This window comes from Malaclemys terrapin, chromosome 2, assembly GCF_027887155.1.
Source record: "Malaclemys terrapin pileata isolate rMalTer1 chromosome 2, rMalTer1.hap1, whole genome shotgun sequence".
NCBI classification, from domain to species: Eukaryota; Metazoa; Chordata; order Testudines; family Emydidae; genus Malaclemys; species Malaclemys terrapin.
The window spans coordinates 67342130-67364755 of record NC_071506.1 but is presented as its reverse complement, the minus strand read 5'-3'; the positions used below and the strand labels follow the sequence as shown (position 1 = coordinate 67364755).

At 43.4% G+C, this 22626-nt stretch overlaps 1 protein-coding gene across 3 annotated transcripts in view; it reads right to left on the bottom strand.

Annotated features, from left to right (window-relative positions):
* LOC128831833 (transmembrane protein 68-like) overlaps nt 1–21984 on the bottom strand; it is a 46643-nt gene extending 24659 nt beyond the window's left edge. For 2 of the 3 annotated variants that reach the window (XM_054018627.1, XM_054018628.1), the window contains exons 1-2: nt 21871–21958; nt 18512–18898 (exon numbers count right to left, since the gene is read on the bottom strand). In XM_054018627.1, the coding sequence (XP_053874602.1) occupies nt 18512–18827 (316 nt within the window). In that variant the 5' untranslated portion in view covers nt 18828–18898; nt 21871–21958. Of the gene's footprint in view, nt 1–18511; nt 18899–21870 lie in introns of all 3 variants that reach the window. The other variant, XM_054018629.1, reaches the window with a different exon arrangement.
* Nucleotides 21985–22626: the final 642 nt, after the last annotated feature.

Sequence of the window (22626 nt, the reverse complement as noted above, 5' to 3'; positions counted from 1 at the left end):
GAACCTATGGTATTGTTTCCCTGTTAGCTTTCACTGCTATATCTTTTTTGATTTAGTACAAAGTATAGTCATGAACAGTTATATTGTATTTTCCACATTAGAAGCCTGAAATCATACTTGTCTATACTCTGAAGTGGCTAAATTTTCCCCAATAATCTACTTTTACAACTAAACCTAATGATTTTCTTTTACATCCTTTAGTTTATTGAGTGCTATCCTAATTATTTTTCTTGATGCAACATGACGTATAGCTGCATTAGGCTGATCATTATTCCTAAATTATGAATCCTAGGACAATTTTGCACACATGGGGCCTAATGCAATAGCCTTTGAAGTCAACATAAGAAGCCCCATTTATGTCATTGGCCATAGTGAGAAATTCACCTTGGAAGGCCTGCACAAGCCTTTTGCACAACTTAATCCCAAGAGTGGAGCTGCTGGAAAGTGGTAACATAGAAAATGCCACATGGGATTAAACCAATCGTCCATCTAGTTCAGTATCCTGTTTCTAAAAGTGATCAGCAGAAGATGCTCCAAACCTCCACAATGAACCATTATGAAAAAACGTATCTGGAGAACCACAGAGTTAAAAGTTGGCTTGTGTCCTGAAGCACATGAGTTTATATGCTTAACACATTTTCAGCATCATAGAATTGTGGATATACTTATTCAGATAAGACTGTCTAATCCTCTTTGCTTTCATAATACACTGTGGCGCTTAGTTCCCCAGTTTCATGATGCATTGCAAAAATATTTTTTCTTTATCTATTTTAAATTTGTTGCTTTTAATTTCATTTGTGTCTCCCTTCTTGTATTATGGTGAAAATGTAACTAGAAGCACATGATTTACCTTATTTTTACTGTTCAATAGTTTCTCTCTAAACTATATAGTTTTAATAATTTTAATCTTTCATCAAGCTTTTCCAGGGCTCATCATCTGCAGTGTCCTTTTTGGAACCTATTCTATTTCTACTATATTCCCACTTATGGTTTCGATTTACAAGCAGTGCTGATAATAGTCGGTAGGCATGAACAGAGTCCCCACTGAACAGTGACTGAAGCAGCACTCTCCTGAATGTAGCGTCAGTCCTAGTGACCAAATCCAGAGTATAATGCCTGGAGAAAAAGTGTGTACAGAATTCCAGGTTGCAACTCTTCACATTTCAGCAACAGGGACCTGCTTAGGGCAAGCAAAAGAAGTTGCAACAGCTCTAGTAGAATGTGATTGTACTGAAGTAGGTACAAGAATTTCTGCTAATATGTAACATTCAACAATACACTGTTTAATTCATCTAGCAATAATCTGAGAAGAAACCATAAAACCCATATGATTCTTAGAATAAGACACAAATAATACATGATTTTCAAAACTTTTAGTTCGATTTAGCTAATGAGCAAGGGCCCTTCTCACATCCAAAGTATGTAAATAAAATAAATTCCTCCTTATTAGAATGTGGCTTTTGGAAAGATATCAGCAAATTAATTCTCTGATGGATATGAAAAGAAGGTATTTGCAACAAATGTGATGAATCAATATATGAAATTACGTGTTCTTTCAATCGAGAATTGTGAACAAATTGATAACTGAACCTGAAGGGATTATGGAATCCAAAGTTAACATGCAGAACCAAAACTTCTGAATGTATTTGTTAATTTGATTCTTAAATCAAAAATTGGATGGAACCCACCCATCCTTTTTCTGCACCAGTGTCAGGCTCCACTGGTATTGAAACCAGGAGTCCTGGGAGTTATGTCATTCCAGTCCTCCACCTCGCAGCTCACAGATAGCAGCTGGGACTGGGGTCCATGAAGCCCAACTGGGGCATAAACCACATCCCTACACTCCGATGAGGAGAGCTCCAAGGCTCCTGGTTGTGCCACAATCACTGTAGAATATATATAAAATTCAAGTCAGCTTAAGTTTGGTTAAGGGAATGTGTTGTAAAGAAGGGCCCTAATTTGCATGTAAAAGAGAGGCCTTGAAAATAATTAGTTATAAGGCCAGACAGAATGAAGTAGGGTTCAAAGAATAACTAATGAAATAAAGGGAAGTTTCTAAAAAGGAGGCTTCTGACCAATGGGGGTGATTGCAGATGGTTTTAAATAGGAAAGAGAATCTGTCTCAGAAGGAGCCAGCATGGACCTTCCACCCCACACACTAGTGTTCTCTCAAAAATTAGGGCCAATATGAACCCAGGTGCAGTAGAAAAACTATTGGTCAGCAAGAAGAAGGGGATGATATAGGGAAGAAAGGAAATTGTAAATCTTATCTGAATTACAAATGGAAGTAAGGGTGAACTCTCTCAAACTAGATTTTAGCTGAACTCAGTAATTAGCAATGACATCCCTTGTTTGTGAAAGGATATAAAAAAGTAAACTCTTAAAAGGTTCATTGCCAATACCTGCCTGACCACACTGAAGCCAACCAATATGGATCTAAGCACCCCTGAGTTTAGCCCATTTGTAAGTATCTTAATTAAGTGCTTATAAATGTTATGTTACTGTTTAAATGTAGTAAATTACTTATTATTTAGGCTTTTTAGGCATGTTTAGAGCAATTGTATCAATACCATTTGGCTTCTGAATTTAATAAAGGAATTTATGGTTAAATTAGTGTTATAATATGCTGCCTAAAAAATAATTCCAACAATTGTGCGATCAAATCTGAGGTCCAGTGTTTCGAGACAAAGATGTCATGAAGGCAGCAGGTTGCTTAGATATAGGCCTTGACTTAAATAACCTCTTCTTATGTTGGCTCTGGAAGGATGTCAATTAGTGATACTGCTGACATCTTAGATTAGGCAAAAAATAAGATGAAGACGACTTGGGACAGAATTGCCTCCGATAACAAAAAGAAGGAGTGGAAGGTCTCCTCTTGTCAGAAGAAATCAAGCCCAGAAAATGGGCTGTTGATCTTGCCTCCTTTAGCTATTCCAGCAACTCATCTGTCTTTTCTCTGAGAAGATCATCCCCCTTTGAAGGACAGATCCTCTAGTTTAAGTCTGGTATCCAGGGCCAGAGAAGAGCAGCAAAGCCAAGCACGTCTCATAGCAGGAGTCAATGTTCTAGCAGCAGAGTCTGCGGCATCAAAGGAAGCCCTAAGTCCTTTACCACATTCTGGGGAAAGAGTAACAATGTCCTCTGTTCTTTTCTTTCTTTCAGATGAAGTAGCAGATCTCAAAACCAGTGACGCTTGCCCAAGGAACAATCAGAAGCTAAACAGTGAACTTCAGCTATCACCATCACAGCATGATTCAGAACCAAAGATGGAGCTGGAACCGAAACTGGAATTTTGGCCAAAGCCAAAGACTTAGACGGCACCAGATCCAACGCAGGATACAATCTATCATCCTAACTGCCAGAGCTGAAGGTGAAGATCTAGATTTTAGAATCGTAGCAGTTCTGTCATATTGGCTGATAAATCCGAGGCATGGAATCTGGCACTGCTAACAGTGGCTGATTTGTCCTTAGGCCTCTTTTGCTTGTAACTGTAACAGCCGGAGCCAAAGACACGGACATCATCACATCCAATACAAGACTCAAATCCATCCTGCTAGTTTCTGAAGAAAAGACTGGAACCAACCAGGATTTCAAAGCCGTGGAGGCTCTGTTGGAATTGGATGGATCCAAGAAGTCTGATGCACGAGATACACCACAGCTGAGAGTGGCCATCTTATCCCTCCACTTTTTCTCTGGATGCAAGACTGCTGAAGCCAACCATGTGGCCCTCAGTTCTGACATAGGTAGCTTCAGAGGTAGCAGTGGGAACCAAATCTGGACCTCATGGGGCTCCAATTCCTGGAGCACTTCAACTGTTTTGACTTACTGTAAGCCACAGGAAGTCAAGACTGGCCTCTTGGACCTTGGACCCAACAACTGTCCAGATCCAGAGGGATGAGAAGAAGGAGCTGTAATTGAGTCTGTCTGTCCTTGCAGACTCTGAGTCTAAAAGTCTGGCAAATAGAACACCTAGAAAGAGAGCAGCCCTCTCCCAGGCACTTGAGGTACCACATGTGGTCATCAGACACGGGGAAGACAGGCATGAAGAACACCTCTTGAACCCCATCTTCTTCTTCAGTTCTGCCATAACCTGGAACCGAGCTATGCACTAACTGACTATACCTATACTAACACTAACTAGCTACAAGAAATAACACTTCAAGCAGAAAGGACTCCAGATCCAAAGAGACTGGAGCGGTTCACTTCCACCAGGCATGCAGTTCGAAGGAACTTAGGTGGTGAAGAGCTCAGGTCACCCCACCCCTTATATCCTCACTCTCAAAACAGTTGGAGATGTTGATGGGTGCGGACAGGGAAGGGGGCACATGAGTGTGCTCTAAGATACACTGCTAGGTGAGGGTTCTACTTAGACACCACTAGGCAGAGCAATACCCATCAGCGAGACTATACAGAGCCACTCGAAGAACTATATGGTCAGTAATCTTTCATCATGTTGAATTTTTCTATGCCTCTAATCATCTGCAATAGCCTTCCTTGTAACTTTTCTATTTCTGCTATATCGGTTTTGAGAAGAGGCAACCAGAATGTAATGTAATATTCAAAATTAGAGCGTGCCATCCAATCTGTGTACACTGCACAGATATTTCCATTGAGTTGTCCACAATGACACCTAAATCTTTTTCCTGAATGACTTCTAAATTGGTTGTAACCATTCGCATAGGTGCCGACTCTGTGGAAAAATTAGCCAAGCTCCCCTCACCCTCCGCCCCACCTCCTCCTTCCCACTGGGCCACCACAAAACAGCTGTTTGGCAGCGCTGGCATACTCCGGGAGGGAGAGAAGCGGGAACATGGCCTGCTATGGGGAGGAGGTGGGGCCGGTGCAGGGATTTGTGGAAGGAGTTGGAATAGGGGCAGAGAGGGGGCGGGGCAGGGACTTTGGGGAAGGGGTTGGAATGGGGGGGTGGGGCAAGAAGGGGTGGGGCCTCATGGAAGGGGTGGAGAGGGCCGGAGGTGGTGTGGGTCGAGCACCCATGGGAAAGAGGGGAAGTCGGCACCTATGATCATTCGTACGCATGAGTAATATAGTTCAGACTGTTCCTTCATTCATTTCTTTGTGTAGAATTCTCTACGCTGATCTGACATGGGTCAGTGCTTAAGTGATGGCAGTAATGGAGTGGGGAGCAGGGCAGGAAAGGTTGGAGGTGGGCTCAACATCCTCATCTCATCATGGAATAGGGATTATAAATTCAAATTCTATAGTATGGGACAATATATTCATGTAATGTTTAAGAAAAGTTTTGTAAATGCGTTCCAATAGTTCATGGATTAGGGACCCAATCTTATGGGGCTCCAGGGGCTTCAGTATAGATTATTTAGGTTAATCTTTCTATCTACCCAATGGGACTCAGTGCTCAGTCTAGAAGATACCATCAGAGATGTTTAGTTTTGCATTTCTCAAACTGTGGATTTGTGTCTCCAGAGATAACATGTTTGTTAACAGCAAAAAAAGTTTTTAAATAAATAAATAATATCTAGAGATGAGAAATAACAGACCTCAACCCTATTGTCCCTTTTCAAATTTGTGTACACAGAGTCAATCCCTTACCTCTCTCTAAAAGTGCAAAGTTTCAAAAAGTTCAATAAATAGAAGATTGTTGGGGGTGGAATAGATCTGGACAAGGAGAAAAAGTCTGGAGATAAATGTGAGAAGGGAGGGACAAGCAGTAGAAACAAAAGTCAAACTGTTTGAGCAGCATATTCCAGAAGACTTGAGATCTTTTTTGAGTGTAGCCTTCATTGATTTGAGATCTGCCATACCATTCTCTCATTATAAGGGAAAACCTACAACGGCAGCATGCCATAGAAGAGACCCTGTTTGTGAATATTTTAATGAAGCTCTTCTACTTGTGGGTAAAACGGGCATGCATGCAAAATGCACAGTGCAACAAAGAAATACAAGGCCTGGTTGCCCGAATGAAACAACATCATAAGAAGTGTTCCTTCTCAGGAGGAAGCTGCGTTAAGATGATGAAAGGAACCTGTCTGAACATGCAGGATCTTCAGGGTGTTAAACTTTTTTATTTCATACTTCTTTTTTAAGGACTGCCATCTTCCTTCTGGACTATTCTTGAATTATCATGTTTGAGCAAAAAATATAGTTGTTACTCTACGGTACTATTATTTTAGATGCAGTTGTGATAAAAAATAAATAGCTGAAATAGGCAGATCTTCCTTTTACAATTTCACCTTTAAAGTAGTACTGAGTGTCAGTGAATGCAATGAGTAATACTAAGTGAGCAGTATGGTAATAATAATTAAATAACTGCATTGACTTATTTTGTTTAGGAGAATGCATCCTTAACATACAGGATTCTGAAGACTATCCATAGTCGAGATCACCATAATTTTCTATAGTTTCAGAGTTATCTGTTAATGATAGTGTTTCAGTCACATCATGTATGTCACATAGCCACAGTATATCACCTGTAGCAAAAAGAAAAAAATCTCCATCACCCAGAAACAACCATAGATAAATTTGTGATAAGAACCAGCAGATTACAAAAAGAAGTAATTGATGAAAAAGTTGCCCGGTTTGTTTATGCAACAAACTCTCACTTCATTAACATGGTTCAGTCATTAAGACCAGGATACAGTCCACCCGACAGAGCAGATGTCGCAGGCAAATTGCTGGATAAGATGTATGAAAGAGAAATTGAGCAGTGTGCAAAAGGTCTAGAGGGTGAAATTGTTAACCTGAGTCTTGATGGGTGGAGCAACGTTCCACAATAATCCTGTTGTATGTGCTTGTGTGACAACAGAAGAAGGGAATGTCTTCCTTACAGAAACAATTGATACATCAGGAGATGCACACACAGCAGAATACTTACAAGAAGTAGCACTAAAAGCTATAACAAACTGTGAAAAAAAATTCAAATGTCCAGTATACAGCTTGGTCACAGACAGTGCTGCAAATATATCCAAGATGAGAAGAAATTGTTTAGAAGAGAGTGTGGAGAGTCCCAAGCTAATAACATACTGTTGTAGTGCTCATTTTGATGCACCTCCTAGCCAAAGACTTCAGTGTTCAAGAAATAAAGGCTAATATTGTTGAAATTGCAAAATACTTCTGTAACAACCACTTTGCAGCAGCTGCTCTGAAAGGAGGAACCAAGCTAAATCTCTCACAAGACATGCAGTGGAACTCAGTAGTGGACTGTTTTGAGCACTATATCAAGAAATGGCCTAATTTGATGACAGTTTGAGAACAAAATTGTGAAAAAATAGATGGCACTATCACAGCCAAAGTTCTCTTAAGCCCAATGTTGAGAAATGTTGAACACATACTGAGTAGCCTGAAGCCTATTTCTGTAGCCTTGAACAAAATGCAGGGAAATAGCTGTTTTATTGCTGACGCTGTTGAAATTTGGAAGGAACTGAGTGAGATCTTAAAAAGAGAAATATACGACAGTTAAATTACAAGCATTAAAAAAACGAATGGGACAAGCACTATCTCCAGCTCATTTTCTTGCAAATATTCTCAATACTCAGTACCAGGGTCAAACCTTAACTTCTGAAGAAGAGGAGTTGGCTATGACATGGACATCCAGCAATCATCCCTCCATAATGCCAACTATAATAAATTTCAGAGTTAAGGGTGAACCATTCAAGAAATATATGTTTGCTGATGATGTTTTAAAGACAGTCACACCAGTGAACTGGTGGAAATCACTTAAGCACTTGGATGCAGAGACTGTCGAAGTGATAATCTCACTTTTAACAGCAGTAGCTTCTTCTGCTGGTGTAGAAAGAATATTTTCTTCCTTTGGACTAATTCCTTCCAAATTGAGAAATCATTTGGGACCTGAAAAAGCAGGAAAGCTTGTTTTTCTTTTCCAGATTATGAACAAACAGGAAAATGAAGGTGAAGACGACTGAGTTAGCTGCAGAAGCCAATATTTCAAGTTTCTCATGTTGACCTGGCTGACATAGTCGATTTAATTTGGGGGTTTTGTTTTTTTTTAATATTTCATTTAACTATTTTAGTTAAAACAATTTTAACAAAAACAAACCTGATTTTAAAAAACTTGAATGTTTAACTAAATTCAAAAATTCATATGTTTGTTTTGTTAAAATATTATGTGTTAACTGTTGAAGAAAACAATCCAGAATACATAACGTTGTTTTAGTTAAATAAAACAATTTAAATGTCTCTCTGGTGATGTTCTCGTCCTATTATAGCATAGCAAGAAAATCCTCCAAATATTAATGATTAACCTGTTGAATTGGAGAAAGTTCACCTCCCAATGACTTCATAAATATCTGCTTCAATTACCTTTGGTAAATGAAATAAGCAAACAATCATTCATTTTCTGATATAGCTGTAAAAGTAATCTGAAAAGTTTTCAAAATAAATCACTTTAAAAATGTATAGTGTGTACCTTCTAAAAATGAAACCTACATCTATCTCTGAGTTGTGAAGAATATGAATTAAGCTTATAACAACCAACTTTTTATGTAAAAATCCACGATTAAATAGTCTTCCTGACTAGTGATTTAAATAATGATTTAAATCAAATCCACCCTGATTCAAATTAAATGTTTTGTTTGGCATATGCAAGGATCAGTAGCAAGAATTGCACAAACGTTCCCTCGGAGGAAAGGAAGAAATCAAATAATAAATTCACTATAAATTCAGAGATGCAGAGCGGGGGGGGGGAGGCAGAGTCCAAAAATAAAAATAATCCTAAAATAAAAACTCACATCTCAAAATTAAAAATCAGCAAAGTCTTTATTACAGTAATTTTCTTTGGTTTGGTAAGGGTCTGTACTTCCCTCTTAACTCTCTAGATGATGGAAATGGAGAGAATGTTTTGCCGAGATCCAAAGAAGTCATTAAAAGCTCTATCCAAGTCATTTAAAGCGCTGCCTAAAGATGCTCCAAACAATAAAGTGTCATTAAAGGGTGCTTGAATGAGGTTGTTTCTGCTAGTAGGATCTTTATCTGGTGCTGCCTCCCCTGTATTCTTAGATTCCAGAATTTTGCATAGGAGTTAGCCAAGAATCTGGGAACAACACAGGCCAAGCTGTATAACAATGCTGAGAGTTGTCTTTGATTGGCTTCTGATGTTTTTCTGCACTGGGCGTTCCTAGCTGATGACTTCTTCTGGGACTGGGGCTGAGGAATGACATTGAGGGCAGCACAGACCATGGCTATGTGTGCAATGGTAGCTCTCAGATCAAGAGAGGAGGATCCAAACTCTCATTTGTGAGCACACTCAGATTTTTCAGCCGCGATCAGAAACTCCAATAGACTTCCTACTGCATCGGCTGAGGTGTAGGAAGGAAAAGTTGGTCTTTGAAACTGCAGAAAATGTGTAAGCTTCAAGTCCTATTGGACTTGGTATCACTTTAGTAAAGTTCAGTTGATGGATCTTCGATTTATTTAACGCACGTCTTCTCCAATGATGCTATAATAGGAGAAAATATTCTTAGACCCCCTTCAAAATGAAGCTATTTGGGAAGCAGGTGTGGAGAAAAGCGTTTTGACATGTTCAAGGTGAAGTGGATAGAATACACTCATTCAGCCAAATAGGACAATCTTCTTTAATGGCTAAGTCATTGAATTTGCATGGGAGCAGGGAGATCTCTTTTAGATGAAAGAGAGAAAGGATGAACAGATAGGGGTTGATGGAGGAGGAAAGGAACCAAAAGCCCGCAGCACTGCTGGAAAGGATCTACTGCTGCTCCCATCAAAAAAGAAGACTGGGTGGTAAAGTATATCAGTGGTTCTCAAACTAGGGCCACCGCTTGTTCAGGGAAAGCCCCTGGCAGGCCTGGCCGGTTTGTTTACCTGCCGCGTCCGCAGGTTCGGCCAATCGCAGCTCCCAGTGGCCGCGGTTCGCCGTTCTCGGCCAATGGGAGCTGCAGGAAGTGGCGGCCAGCACGTCCCTCGGCCCACCAGGGGCTTTCCCTGAACAAGCGGCAGCCCTAGTTTGAGAACCACTGAAGTATAGCATTCAGTGATCACTCAGTCCTTAAGGTATTTGAAGAATTGTACTACCCCTTTAAGGAACAGGCTGGAGCCTACAACCAAAATTCTCTAGGTGTAATCAAGGAAGTCCTGTGCCGTGGCCTGCTGGACTATTTAAATAGGAAAAAGAGACTGAGCAGGAGACCAGAAGCCATGCAGGTTTCTCAGGCACCAGGAAACTAGCCTGACTGAGCACAAAGATTTTGTTTCTTGATGCTAATTTTAGGAGCTCTGAATTAGGGCCCTGAGGTAAGGGCCTTATGAACTTTGTTTAAAAGACGGCTTCTTCCCTTGACCTTCTTGAAGAGGACATATCTGTTTTGTTAATTTGTTTTGGCTTCCCCTGGCTTGAATACTTTACATGGTCCTTATAAGAGATCTGGTTTGTTCTGTGTCCTGTTCCAATTGGTTGTGCATAATAAATAATAATAGGTTCAGTGCCTTGCCCAGACTGCCTGGGTCACTCAGCCCATAAAGACATAGTTCCAATACTACATCATGTAGGCAGTTCACCCCAACTGCCAGCAGAGGATGCAGTCACGTTATAAAAATAAATATTCTCAAGTAGTGCTTCTCAGTCTTTTTGATAACAGGACTGACTTCCTAACTGCCTTCCTAAACTGAGTCAGCGAGATCTCAGGGACAGTCGTTGAAAAACACTGTTCTAGAGGAACAGTTAGCTGCCCCCCAATAACAGGGAGCAGGCAGGATAACCCAACTAAAACAGCCAGAGTAATAGATCCTTATGTATGAGAAATGCGGTTTGTCAAGGACCATCTCTTCAGATTTTATGCCTAATAGACATCAGGGTTACCTGCTTTCAGAAGTGATATTTGCTTTTAAAAATTGAACCAAGGCTTTTTACAAGAAAATTAAGAAAAAAATATTAAGAACTTAAACTACTAGCAAAATACCCATACCACTTTAAATTTACAAAAAGTACATATTTAAAGATCTAGAGATCAGTCACGGACCTGTCAAAAGCTGGTTGGTTTAACAAAAGATGGTTCATTAAAAGAAATATGCCAAGTGTGGGGATATTCTGGGGCAGTTTCTTGAGACAGGAGGTTGCCTAATAAAGGAATGCAATCCAAGCTGGAAGTTCTTATTTTAACATGCCAAGAGTAGGTTCAGAGTCCTGCATTTCTCCTGCAAGAGCTGACAGTGACACAACAAGAGTCCTTTAAATTTTTCAGTTCCCTTTTCTGCTTTAGATGTTTGTAATGTTATGAACATTTGCCAAAAAAAAAAAAAAAATTACACAGAGGTCCTGACAAGTAAATGAAATAAGAAGTGATTTTTCAACTATGTTATTTCACAGTGTATTTGTATATATACTTTAGTTATGGATTTAGGATCTTAACTATTTCCTTGTATTTGTTTAAAAAAGCATCTCAGTTCATCCCAAAGTGTAATTTTAGTCTAAAAAGACTATGTAAAAGTAGCAGCTTACTCACAAATTAAAACTAAAAAAAAGGCATAAGTGGCTTTCCCATCTATTTGTACAGAATCTAAGTACTGGTTTCCCCCTTGCAGGGTCCCAGAGCCCAGGCTCCAGCCCGAACCCGAATGTCTACACCCACAATTAAACAGCCACTGAGCCCGAGCCCAAGTCAGCTGACACAGGCCAGCCGCAAGTTTTTAACTGTAGTGTAGACATATTCTGAGAAGCTGAAATACACTGATTCTGCTACAAAGGCCTTACACTTTCATGGGCAGGGAAGGGGGGAGGAAATTCAAGGCCAAAAGGAGTGAACCCCTTCATTTAAATGAAGTGTTCATGCTCGTGTGTCTTACTTTTACCCCTCAAAACTAGCGTGTGTCTGGAAATTCTTGGAAGCTTCAACACTCCCCTCATTCACACCAAAACTTATGCACTTTGAGCAGCAAGTAACATGATAAATAGTCTCACCAAATCATACAGGTGAGGAATTATTAACAACTCCCTCTTTCAGATGTGATGCATTGGTCTTTTGTGCTTTCATATTGTATTGAAAACGTACATCCAAAATATGCTGCCTACAGGGCCGGCTCCAGGCACCAACGTAGCAAGCAGGTGCCTGGGGCGGCCAATAAAGAGGGGGGCGGCACGTCCGGCAGCAGGGCCGTCACTCCTTCTCGGAGTGAAGGACCTGCCGCTGAATTGCCGCCGTAGAATTAAGCGGCGGTAGAGCTGCCGCCGATTACGATCGCAGCCTTCACCCCCCCCCTTTCTTTCTGCTTGGGGTCGCAAAAACACTAGAGCCGGCCCTGACTGCCTACTTTCACTCCCAAGCAGGTTCCAGTGTATTCCAGGATTAGAGAATCTGATGCAGAATTTACTCCTTGGCACACAATTGTGCTCTAGAATCCTTGCGCTCTCTTTTTTAATTGTTTCTAGCCTTTATGTTTTCAGAGATAACCTTGACAATGTGAAGTGAGTAAATCAATGCAGTAATGTCTTTCTGAGGCCTTGGCTACACTTGCGAGTTACAGCGCTGTAAATCCGCCCCCAGCGCTGTAACTCACTCTCCGCCCACACTGGCAAGGCATTTGCAGCACAGTATCTCTGTGGTTGCAACGCTGCATGTACTCCACGTCCCCAAGAGGAATAGCGTGTATTGCACTGCCGCTGCAGCGCCAGTGTGGCCGCCCAAAGCGCTGTGACTGGCCTCCAGAAGTATTCGGCAGTATCCCACAATGCCTGTTCTAGCCACTCTGGTCATCAGTTCAAACTCTACTGCCCTGGCCTCAGGTAACCAACCACGTGACCCACCCTTTACATTCCCCGGGAATTTTAAAAATCCCCTTCCTGTTTGCTCAGCCCAGCGTGGCGTGGAGTGCGATCAGCGAATCATTCCAGGTGACCATGCCTCCACGCACCAAGCGAGCCCCAGCACGGAGCACTGGCAAGTTGCATCAGTGTTTGGGGGGAGGAAGCTGTACAGTCCCAGCTGCGCTCCAGCCGTAGGAATTACGATACCTTCAGGAAGGTATCAAAGGACATGATGGAAAGGGGCCATGACCAGGACGCCCTGCAGTGCAGGATTAAAGTGAAGGAGCTGCGGAGTGCCTACCGCAAAGCCCACGACGCAAACGGGCGCTCGGGTGCTCCTCCTGCGACCTGCTGATTCTACAAAGAGCTGGATGCGATACTTGGGATTAACCCCAACTCCACTCCGAGCACCACCATGGACACTTCAGAGCCGGTGTCTGAAGGGGAGGAGGAGGAAAACGGGAGTGAGGGTGGTGGGCCAGATGGAGACACCCCGGAATCCCTGGAGCCATGCAGCCAGGAGCTCTTCTCGAGCCAGGAGGAAGGTAGCCAGTCGCAGCGGCCGGTAGTTGGTGGAGGACAAACAGAAGAGCAGGTTCCCAGTAAGCGGGTTTTTTTTCGGGAAGGATTTTTTTCGGTGCAGGCTCTTTGGGAGAGGTGGTTTAGGCATGCATGCCTAGATGCGGAATAGTGCATTGATGTGGTTTATCACATCACGGTAATCGGCCTCGGTAATCTCCTGAATGTCTCATCCAGAACACGTGCAATGCGCTTGCGCAGGTTTATTGGGAGAGCCACTGTGGTCCTTGTGCCAGACAGGCTAATGTGTCCGCACCACTGTGCCGTGAGGGGCGGGGGGACCATTGCTGCACACAGGCAAGCTGCATATGGGCCAGGGCGGAAGCCGCATCGCAGTAGAAGACCCTCCCTTGCTTCCCTTGCTCACCCTCAGCAGCGAGATATCGTCCAGGACGAACGCCTGTGGAAAATGTTGGGACAGTGTTCAATGTAGGTGCCACCTGCAACTGTTGGCTCTCCCCAAGGCACAGAAACCCGGAGGACAGTACAGTCCTGAAACAATCAGTCCCCCTTACTCACCATTTTGAGGCTCCCGTGGGTTGTGTGTGCTCTGTTTCGGACAGGAAAATTATGCTATTGTGTAGACCCTGTGTGTTCCCTCCTTAAGTACGGGGGAAATCATTACTTTATCTGGTATAAACAATGCTGCCTCTGTTAAATGTTGCATTTTGCCTATACAGCTGCATCAACCTTGAGACCTCAGCCATCCCTCTTATCGCCTGCTCAGAGACTGCAAAGACTCACACAGTCCCATGAAAGTGGCTTTTCTCATCCGAAAGTTCTGCAGCCACTGCTCGTCATCCCAGACTTCCATGCCGATGTGATCCCACCACTCGGTGCTTGTTTCCTGAGCCCAAAAGCGGCGTTCCATGGTGCTGAGCATGTCCGTGAATGCCACAAGCAATTTCATGTCGTACGCGTTACGCAGTTCAATAGCATCGTCGGACTCCTCACCCTCACTCTCACTGTCACTTTGGATCTTAAGGAATAGTTCAATAGCCAAACATGACGTGCTGGCGAGATAAGTCAGCATATGCCTCAGCAGTTCGGGCTCCATTTCCCGCAGACAGATCGCGCTGCACAGAAATCATTGAAAGATGGCGCCAAAGGTGGATGGAAACAAAGGGATTTCTGGGATGCGAAGTGATGCATCACGGGGCATTGGGACAGGACTCAGAATGCCCCGCACCCACGCCCCCTTCCCACAACCCACGGCGCCAGAATGGGAAGAGGTGCTCCGTGGGATAACTGCCCATAATGCACCGCTCCCAATGGCGCAGCAAATGCTGAAAATGTGGCCATAACAGTGCGCTGGGCAGCTGTCAGTGTGGACAGATTGCAGCGCTTTCCCTACTCAGCTGTACGAAGTCATGTTTAACTCACAGCACTGTACATCTGCAAGTGTAGCCAAGGCCTAAGTCTACAGAGAGTCTGAAACAATACCTGTAAGAGGTGTAAACTGCTCTGCTCATCTCAATCATGGCTCCAGGAACTCTGCCTCCTTCTCTCCCTATGAGTGCCAAGGAGTGGAAGAAGACAGAAATGTAGGATGGTGGGCTGGGCTGCCAAGGCACAACAGCCAAGACCCAATGTAGCCAGCTATGTGCACCACTTTCCCTGATACACAGTGGGGGAGGGAGAGGGACATTCTTACTCAGACTGCCTTGCCAACATTGTAGGAGCCAAAATCCTGGGAACAAGCTCGGTCACTTGAAGAGCTTAATCAAAATCCCAACCTCAAATAATCACTATTCAATTCAAACAACGAATATTTTCAGGGTCTGTTTGTGAGTGTCGTGGCAGGGTAAGACATGGAAAATGAAGGGTATTTTCTAGTAATGAATAAGGTATTAATATTGGCACTGAATTTAAGGGTTGTTACTGCAGAAATTGGTTCCAGTGCACCTACTGCAGGCCTTGAAATTGTTTATTAGACTCCTACTAGCCAGAGATAAATATAAACAACTAGCTAAATCCCTGCATGTGAGATGCAGAGGTGTTACTGAGAAGGCCAGGCCCTCTAGCCCCAATCTGTTGGGAAAGGGGAGGATGCAGAAGTTTCTGCTAGGATGCTGACCCTGGTCTCTGTATCAGGGGAGTTTTTCAGGCTCTGTATCCATTGGATTAACTTCATCCACTATGCCTATAATTTTAATTTAAGCAAAAAACCCACAATCTATTATGTGTCTAGCAGTTCTAATATTTATAAACCCACAACAGTACTTATGTTCCTTTCCTACAGTAGGCTTTTTCTTAAAAATTTCCCACCCCTGCTCCGGGGGGGAGGGAAGGGGGTGTCACATAAATGATAAGAACATTGATGAGAAGAATATTTTTACATAGAAGTCAAGTGTAGACTCAGCCAGGGAGTAACAAACAGCATCAGCTGGTAAAAGCTTTTGTTACTACCAACTTGGACTGGATAAGAACCAATGGCCTAGCTGAAAGCCTCCATCATTCCTATTACACTGGTCTACAATTTTTGAGAAGTGGTCTGCTTCAGAGATAAAATGTGCTATTTATTATCTATTTTGATGTGCTGAATTCAAATATGACAATTAAAACAACTGATTGGCTACAGATTCTAAGATATTTAAGTTTTGACATTTTATGTCTATGTATATTGTGTAGATAGTAGAGTTTTAATCATAAATTGTAAACCTAGGTCTTTTCATGTGTTTATGGTTGCTTTACATGATAATATTTCACCTGTCCTGTTTATGTAACACTTTAAAAATCAGCAAAAGGGTTATATAAATAAAATTTATTATGAAAGAAAAGGCAAAAAACTATTCTGTACATAGTTTAGTCCTATTCAGTGTCTACTCGGCGCTTCTTGGCTTGTCTCTTGTATTCATGAAATGGAGCATCTCTTGTCACTGTCCAGCAATAGTCTGCAAGCATTAATGGGCTCCATTTGCCCTGATAGCGTTTCTCCATTGTTGCAATGTCCTGGTGAAATCGCTTGCCGTGCTCATTGCTCACTGCTCCGCAGTTCGGTGGAAAAAAATCTAGATGAGAGTGCAAAAAATGTATCTTTAGTGACATGTTGCAACCAAAGCTTTTGTATGCCTTGAGGAGGTTTTCCACCAACAACCTGTAGTTGTCTGCCTTGTTGTTTCCGAGAAAATTTATTGCCACTAACTGGAAGGCTTTCCATGCCGTCTTTTCCTTGCCACACAGTGCATGGTCAAATGCATCATCTCGAAGAAGTTCACGAATCTGAGGACCAACAAAGACACCTTCCTTTATCTTAGCTTCACTTAACCTTGGAAATTTTCCCCGGAGGTACTTGAAAGCTGCTTGTGTTTTGTTAATGGCCTTGACAAAGTTCTTCATCAGACCCAGCTTGATGTGTAAGGGTGGTAACAAAATCTTCCTTTATTCAACAAGTGGTGGATGCTGAACACTTTTCCTCCCAGGCTCCAATGACTGTCGGAGTGGCCAATCTTTCTTGATGTAGTGGGAATCTCTTGCACGACTATCCCATTCGCAGAGAAAACAGCAGTACTTTGTATATCAAGTCTGCAGACCAAGCAAGAGAGCAACAACCTTCAAATCGCCACAAAGCTGCCACTGATGTTGGTCATAGTTTATGCACCTCAAAAGTTGTTTCATGTTGTCATAGGTTTCCTTCATATGGACTGCATGACCAACTGGAATTGATGGCAAAACATTGCCATTATGCAGTAAAACAGCTTTAAGACTCGTCTTCAATGAATCAATGAACAGTCTCCACTCATCTGGATCGTGAAGGATGTTGAGGGCTGCCATCACACCATCGATGTTGTTGCAGGCTACAAGATCACCTTCCATGAAGAAGAATGGGACAAGATCCTTTTGATGGTCACGGAACATGGAAACCCTAACATCACCTGCCAGGAGATTCCACTGCTGTAGTCTGGAGCCCAACAGCTCTGCCTTACTCTTGGGTAGTTCCAAATCCCTGACAAGGTCATTCAGTTCACCTTGTGTTATGAAGTGTGGTTCAGAGGAGGAGGATGGGAGAAAATGTGGGTCCTGTGACATTGATAGTTCAGGACCAGAAGTTTCATCCTCTTCCTCGTCTGACTCAAGTGAGAATGATTCTGGTGCATCAGGAACCGGCAGTCCTTCTCCGTGGGGTACTGGGCGTATAGCTGATGGAATGTTTGGATAATGCACAGTCCACTTTTTCTTCTTTGACACACCTTTCCCAACTGGAGGCACCATGCAGAAATAACAATTGCTGGTATGATCTGTCGGCTCTCTCCAAATCATTGGCACTGCAAAAGGCATAGATTTCCTTTTCCTGTTCAACCACTGGCCAAGATTTGTTGCACAAGTGTTGCAGCATATGTGTGGGGCCCACTTCTTGTCCTGATCTCCAATTTTGCAGCCAAAATAAAGGTGATAGGCTTTCTTAACCATAGTGGTTATACTGCGCTTCTGTGATGCAAAAGTCACTTCACCACAAACATAGCAGAAGTTATCTGCACTGTTCACACAAGTACGAGGCATCTCTGCTCACTTTGGCTAAACAGAAATGTGTCCCTTTGCAAAATCAAACACTGACAAATAAGAGAGCACGACACTGTATGATTTCTAGAGCTGATATAGGGCAATTTGTTCAGCAGAGTGATGTAAGCTTCGTTATGATTGCATCATCCATGACTTCTAGGAATAACATGATGCAATTCATATCATGTATGATGCAATACCAGCTTCAGATTGCATCATTCATTGTTTTGCCTAAAAAGCGAGTACTGTCCAAACCCAGTCATAGATTTAGTCATAGATCCAGTCAAAGATGTATTTTAGTCATTTCTGGTTTAAATTGAGATCCCTTCCCTTTATAACTCACTTATCCTCCGCCATTCCCAAGTCAAGGGTCGTATATACTGACCCACCAGCATATCTTGAAAACTAGAGCCAATCAACAATTTTAAGCATCACTTTCATTCTCAGTGACCCAGAATTAGTAAAGTTTGACTACATTTATTTCAGAAGCATTTTGGCTGTAGAGCAGTGTTATCTATGATGGCTCAAAATGCCCACAAAATGTCAACAAATTCTCATATATATCAGTGAACCCCATCTGAATGCAACTATAGTTCAGCCACAAAAAGTTCAGGATACCAGTTTTTAATAATCAAATGATAGCATCTCACAATACAATAGTGTTCAGAGAGAAAAATGTCTTACCGTTCCCCAGTTTTCCACACATATTAAGTATGGATGCCACCATGAACCTTCCGTTGTCCCATGACTTATTGGAGAAATCCTCATCTAGGCCATTCTTTTTCTTGTAAATGTGCAGGAGAAGATTTATAAAGCAACTACCACTTATGAAAATTAAAAAAGGTGCAAAGAATATTATGTTTAACACACACCAGATGAAGCCGATATAGTATAAATAGTGGTACTCCACACCAGTCCATTCTTCTAATATGTAAGTCAGCCAGGTCGAGCTAATCACTGATTCCTGCCATGAAGTATGGGATTCACTTTTACTTAACATCTTCTGTTAAAAGAATTAGGCAAACTGAGTCAAACTCTCTTCGTAATCAAAGCAGCTTCTTAACCTTGCCCCTAGAAAGAGAGAACACGCTGTTCATTTATTCCTACTACTACCAGAGAAGTTACAGACATGCTTTCATTGTATTTAAATGATATTCTTAATATCCTATTTTTCTCATGTGAAGCAGGACTTTGATATAACTATTTTTAAACACATTGCAGTAGTGCCAGAGGAAAATCAGCGGAAGAGGGGACTGACCGTAGCAGAGGAATCCTGGCCGTGGCCAGTGATGGACCAAGTGTCATGGAAGGCCTGTGCAAGGGGGTAAAGAGCAGCATTGATGGGTATTAGGTGATGGTTAGAGAGAGGGAGTGCTGAAAGCATAGATCTGAGACGCAAGAGTTTTATTCAGAACAAGATTCAATGAGTGGTCGTCTTGGTGAGCAAAAGAGCTGTTCCAGGGCTGAAGTAGGGTGACCAGACAGCAAATGTGAAAAATCGGGACAGAGGGTGGGGGATAATAGGAGCCTATATAAGAAAAAGACCCAAAAATCGGGACTGTCCCTATAAAATTGGGACATCTGGTCACTCTATGCTGAAGATCAAATAAGGCGGGAAGGATGAGGAAATGAGGCTGAGGAGGCAGCAACTAATGGGTCAGAGGAGACATGGACACGGAAGGTGTATTCAAAGAGTATGAAGGAGGACTGCATAGAGGCAGAGGGAAAACTAGCAATCAAAGAGGGAGGTGGTCAAGGTACCAAAATAAGGAACCTGCTCCTTCCTAGATGGTCCTCTCCCCACTTGATTCTCTTCCTCCAAACAGAAGCCATTATGAAACCTTAACTATAGTGCTTGGTGTTGCTATAATGAAATGAAATAAATAATATATAGGTGTCAATACAGCTATCTTTGAGTCTTTGTTTAACACATCAACTTTCAGTGGTTTCTGGTTGTTCTACAATTGTTTTAGGTACTGTGAGGACTGATTAGCAAATTTTTGCAATGGACTTTGATATGAAGTGGTACTAAAAAAAACAACAGCCTGGATTCAGAGCCGTGCCCTATATAATCGTAATTATCACACCAAAAGGTATCTAATTTCCCAAATACTTTGCTCTCCTTCTCCTGTGTCAGCAGTGGTACTATCCAAAATTCAATATGCTGGTAACAAACAAGAATAGGATAAATAACAAGGTGGCTTGCAGCTGCATTGCAAGAATATACTTATGATTGTGGAGACAGATTAGAACACCAGGTGTTTATGGTTACTAAGGTGGGGCTGGCAGTATCACCTATGAAGGTTGCCTGACACTTCCTGTGATAAAACCCTGTTTTAGGTTGTTTATAAGTTTGCCAGACTTAAACATTTTGGGATGAATTTTTCCATGCCAGGTATTTGCCTCAGGCTAAATTGTTGTGGGGAAATCTCGCCAACACGGTTTATCTGAGAATGAGATCAGGGGAAGATGTTTTTCCCATGTAAAAAATATTCTGGTGATCCAACCCCCTCCATGCTTTGGAGCTAGGGATTACAATTTGGCAGGGTGTGGCCTTTGTGTCAGTAATGTTCCTTTTGCTATCCCCATGAAAATCCACCGAAATTTGGTGAAGTTATAAGCCTTTGAAAAATCACAGTTCATCCATGCTCAGTAGAGACTTCAACTTTAGAAGCTAAATTCCTCTGATATAACACCCGCGCTGAGCAGGACTCCCCCTGCAATTTTGGACTGGTAATTTTTAATGGTCTCATCATAGGAAATATTTCTAAAATTAAGACTACAGGAAAGCTTATACTCAATGGTCAGAAGCTTCAACAAATGCTGAAGCTAATGACAAAGATAAATAAGTCAAAAAAACTGATATAAAAGTGCAACTCCCAAAACTCTTACATTGGAAACCTGCCATCATATTTGACAAATATCTTTTTATGGACACTATCGACTTGAAGTCAAATCAATTTTAAAAATAGTCAGAAATACTTTCAGCTCCCATACTGACACCCATATGTCAGTGTTTGTGGGGTTTCAATCACATTTTACTCTTTAATTATATTTTCTTCCCTTTGCTCCATGAAAAACCCAACCAAGAGAACTTGACTGGCTGCAAAAGGGAACTGGTGAAACTGTCTATACACAGAATGCAATCACATGAATGTAGGAATTGCCAGATGGGCCAGTGTTTCATCTGGTTGTGACGGAGCAGGGCAGATTTGACCTGGGAATGTAGCCTGGGAGTTACATTGAGCTACCTGAGCTGTAACCTGAGCCAGGAGGGGGGTTGGGAGAAATGACACCTTCTGCCCGGGAGACTGAACAAAGGAGAGGAGGAGCAGAGGGGAGGGGAGAGAGAGCTGCTGGAGGGTTTTGGGACTTCTTCAGTTTGGGGCTGGGAGGTGCAACGCAGGGAACCCCAAGCTGGGGTCTAAGCTCCCTGCACTCCCCGAGAGGACTTGATTGAGGGGTCCTGGTTGTATCTACAAGCTCTGCTGTAGACTGTGTTCCTATTATCCAATAAACCTTCCGCTTTACTGGCTGGTTGAGAGTCACGGTGAATCGCAGGAAGCCGGGGGTACAGGGCCCTGAGTCTGGAGCATCCAGCCCCCCACCATTAGACATTTTTCAGACAAAATACCACTAAAGTAGCTCAGCAAATTCAGCTGCCCGCTCGCTGCAGTGGCTAGTCCTGCGCCAGGTGAGGCCGGTAGCTGAGACAGCGCGAGACAGTCTGTCGGGAGCCCCCGAGACCTCGGCTGGGCTCTCAGTTCCCGGGGCGCCCCAGGCTGCAGAGGGGCTGCTCCGAGCGCGCGAGCCGCACCAAGGCGCAGGGCACAAGGCGGAGGGAGGCGCCCGCGCAGGGCAGAGGCTGCGCCGCAGCCCGGGGAACGGGAACCCTGCGGCTGCTCCGCGGGCCGCTGTCACGCTGCGTCGGGCGCGCTCGCTCCCCACCTTGTGCCCTGTCGCTGTAGCGTCAGTGGAGCAGCTGCCGCGTGGGGCCCCCCGGGACCGAGAATCCCCCGCGCTCAAGGATTCCTGCAGCTCACCGGGCTCCGGCTCTGAGCTCCGCGCTCCGCTTTGTCGCCAGCGCCGCTGGGTCCCGACCAGGGTTAGCATGGTGGGAGGGCGGCACCCGGCAGAAGGGCTGGTGCTAGTTTCGGGTGTTTGTGAAAATCGCCCAGAGGCACGAGTGGGAGCCGCCCCATCTTGGGCCCTGCCCTCCTAAGCCTTGGGAGCGAGCAAATGCGTCCCTCCGCCCCTGCATGAACTGGGAAAGGTTCGTGAGCCCGGAATCCCCTCTCCAGGGCCGCCCGGGGGCAAATGGGGCAATTTGCTCCAGGCCCTGCAGGGGCCCCCCAAGAGAATATAGTATTCTGTAGTATTGGAACTTTTTTTATGGAAGGAGCCCCCAAAATTGCTTTGCCCTAGGCCCCCTGAATCCTCTGTGTGGCCCTGCCCCTCCCATGAACTGGGACCTCCTCCCAGGAACCAGAAAAGGGGCCTCAGCCCCCTTACACTTATTGCTTCCCTCCATGAACTGAGAAAGGAGCCTGAACTCCCTTGAAACCTCTGCACACACCCCCGCCCGTATGAACCAGCAAACGGGCCACTGCCCCTGACATGCACTGTGCTACCCCGTGCATGAGCTGGGGAAATGGCTTTGCCCAGCAGCAGAGGAGTCTACATAGCTGTTTTTAGGGGACATTCTGGTGACTCCAGAGTGGGGCTGTGTTCTCGAACATGGCTCTGTAGTCACTGGGGCCCAATAAGCAAAGGGGATATCAAGCTACTGTTCTCTCAGC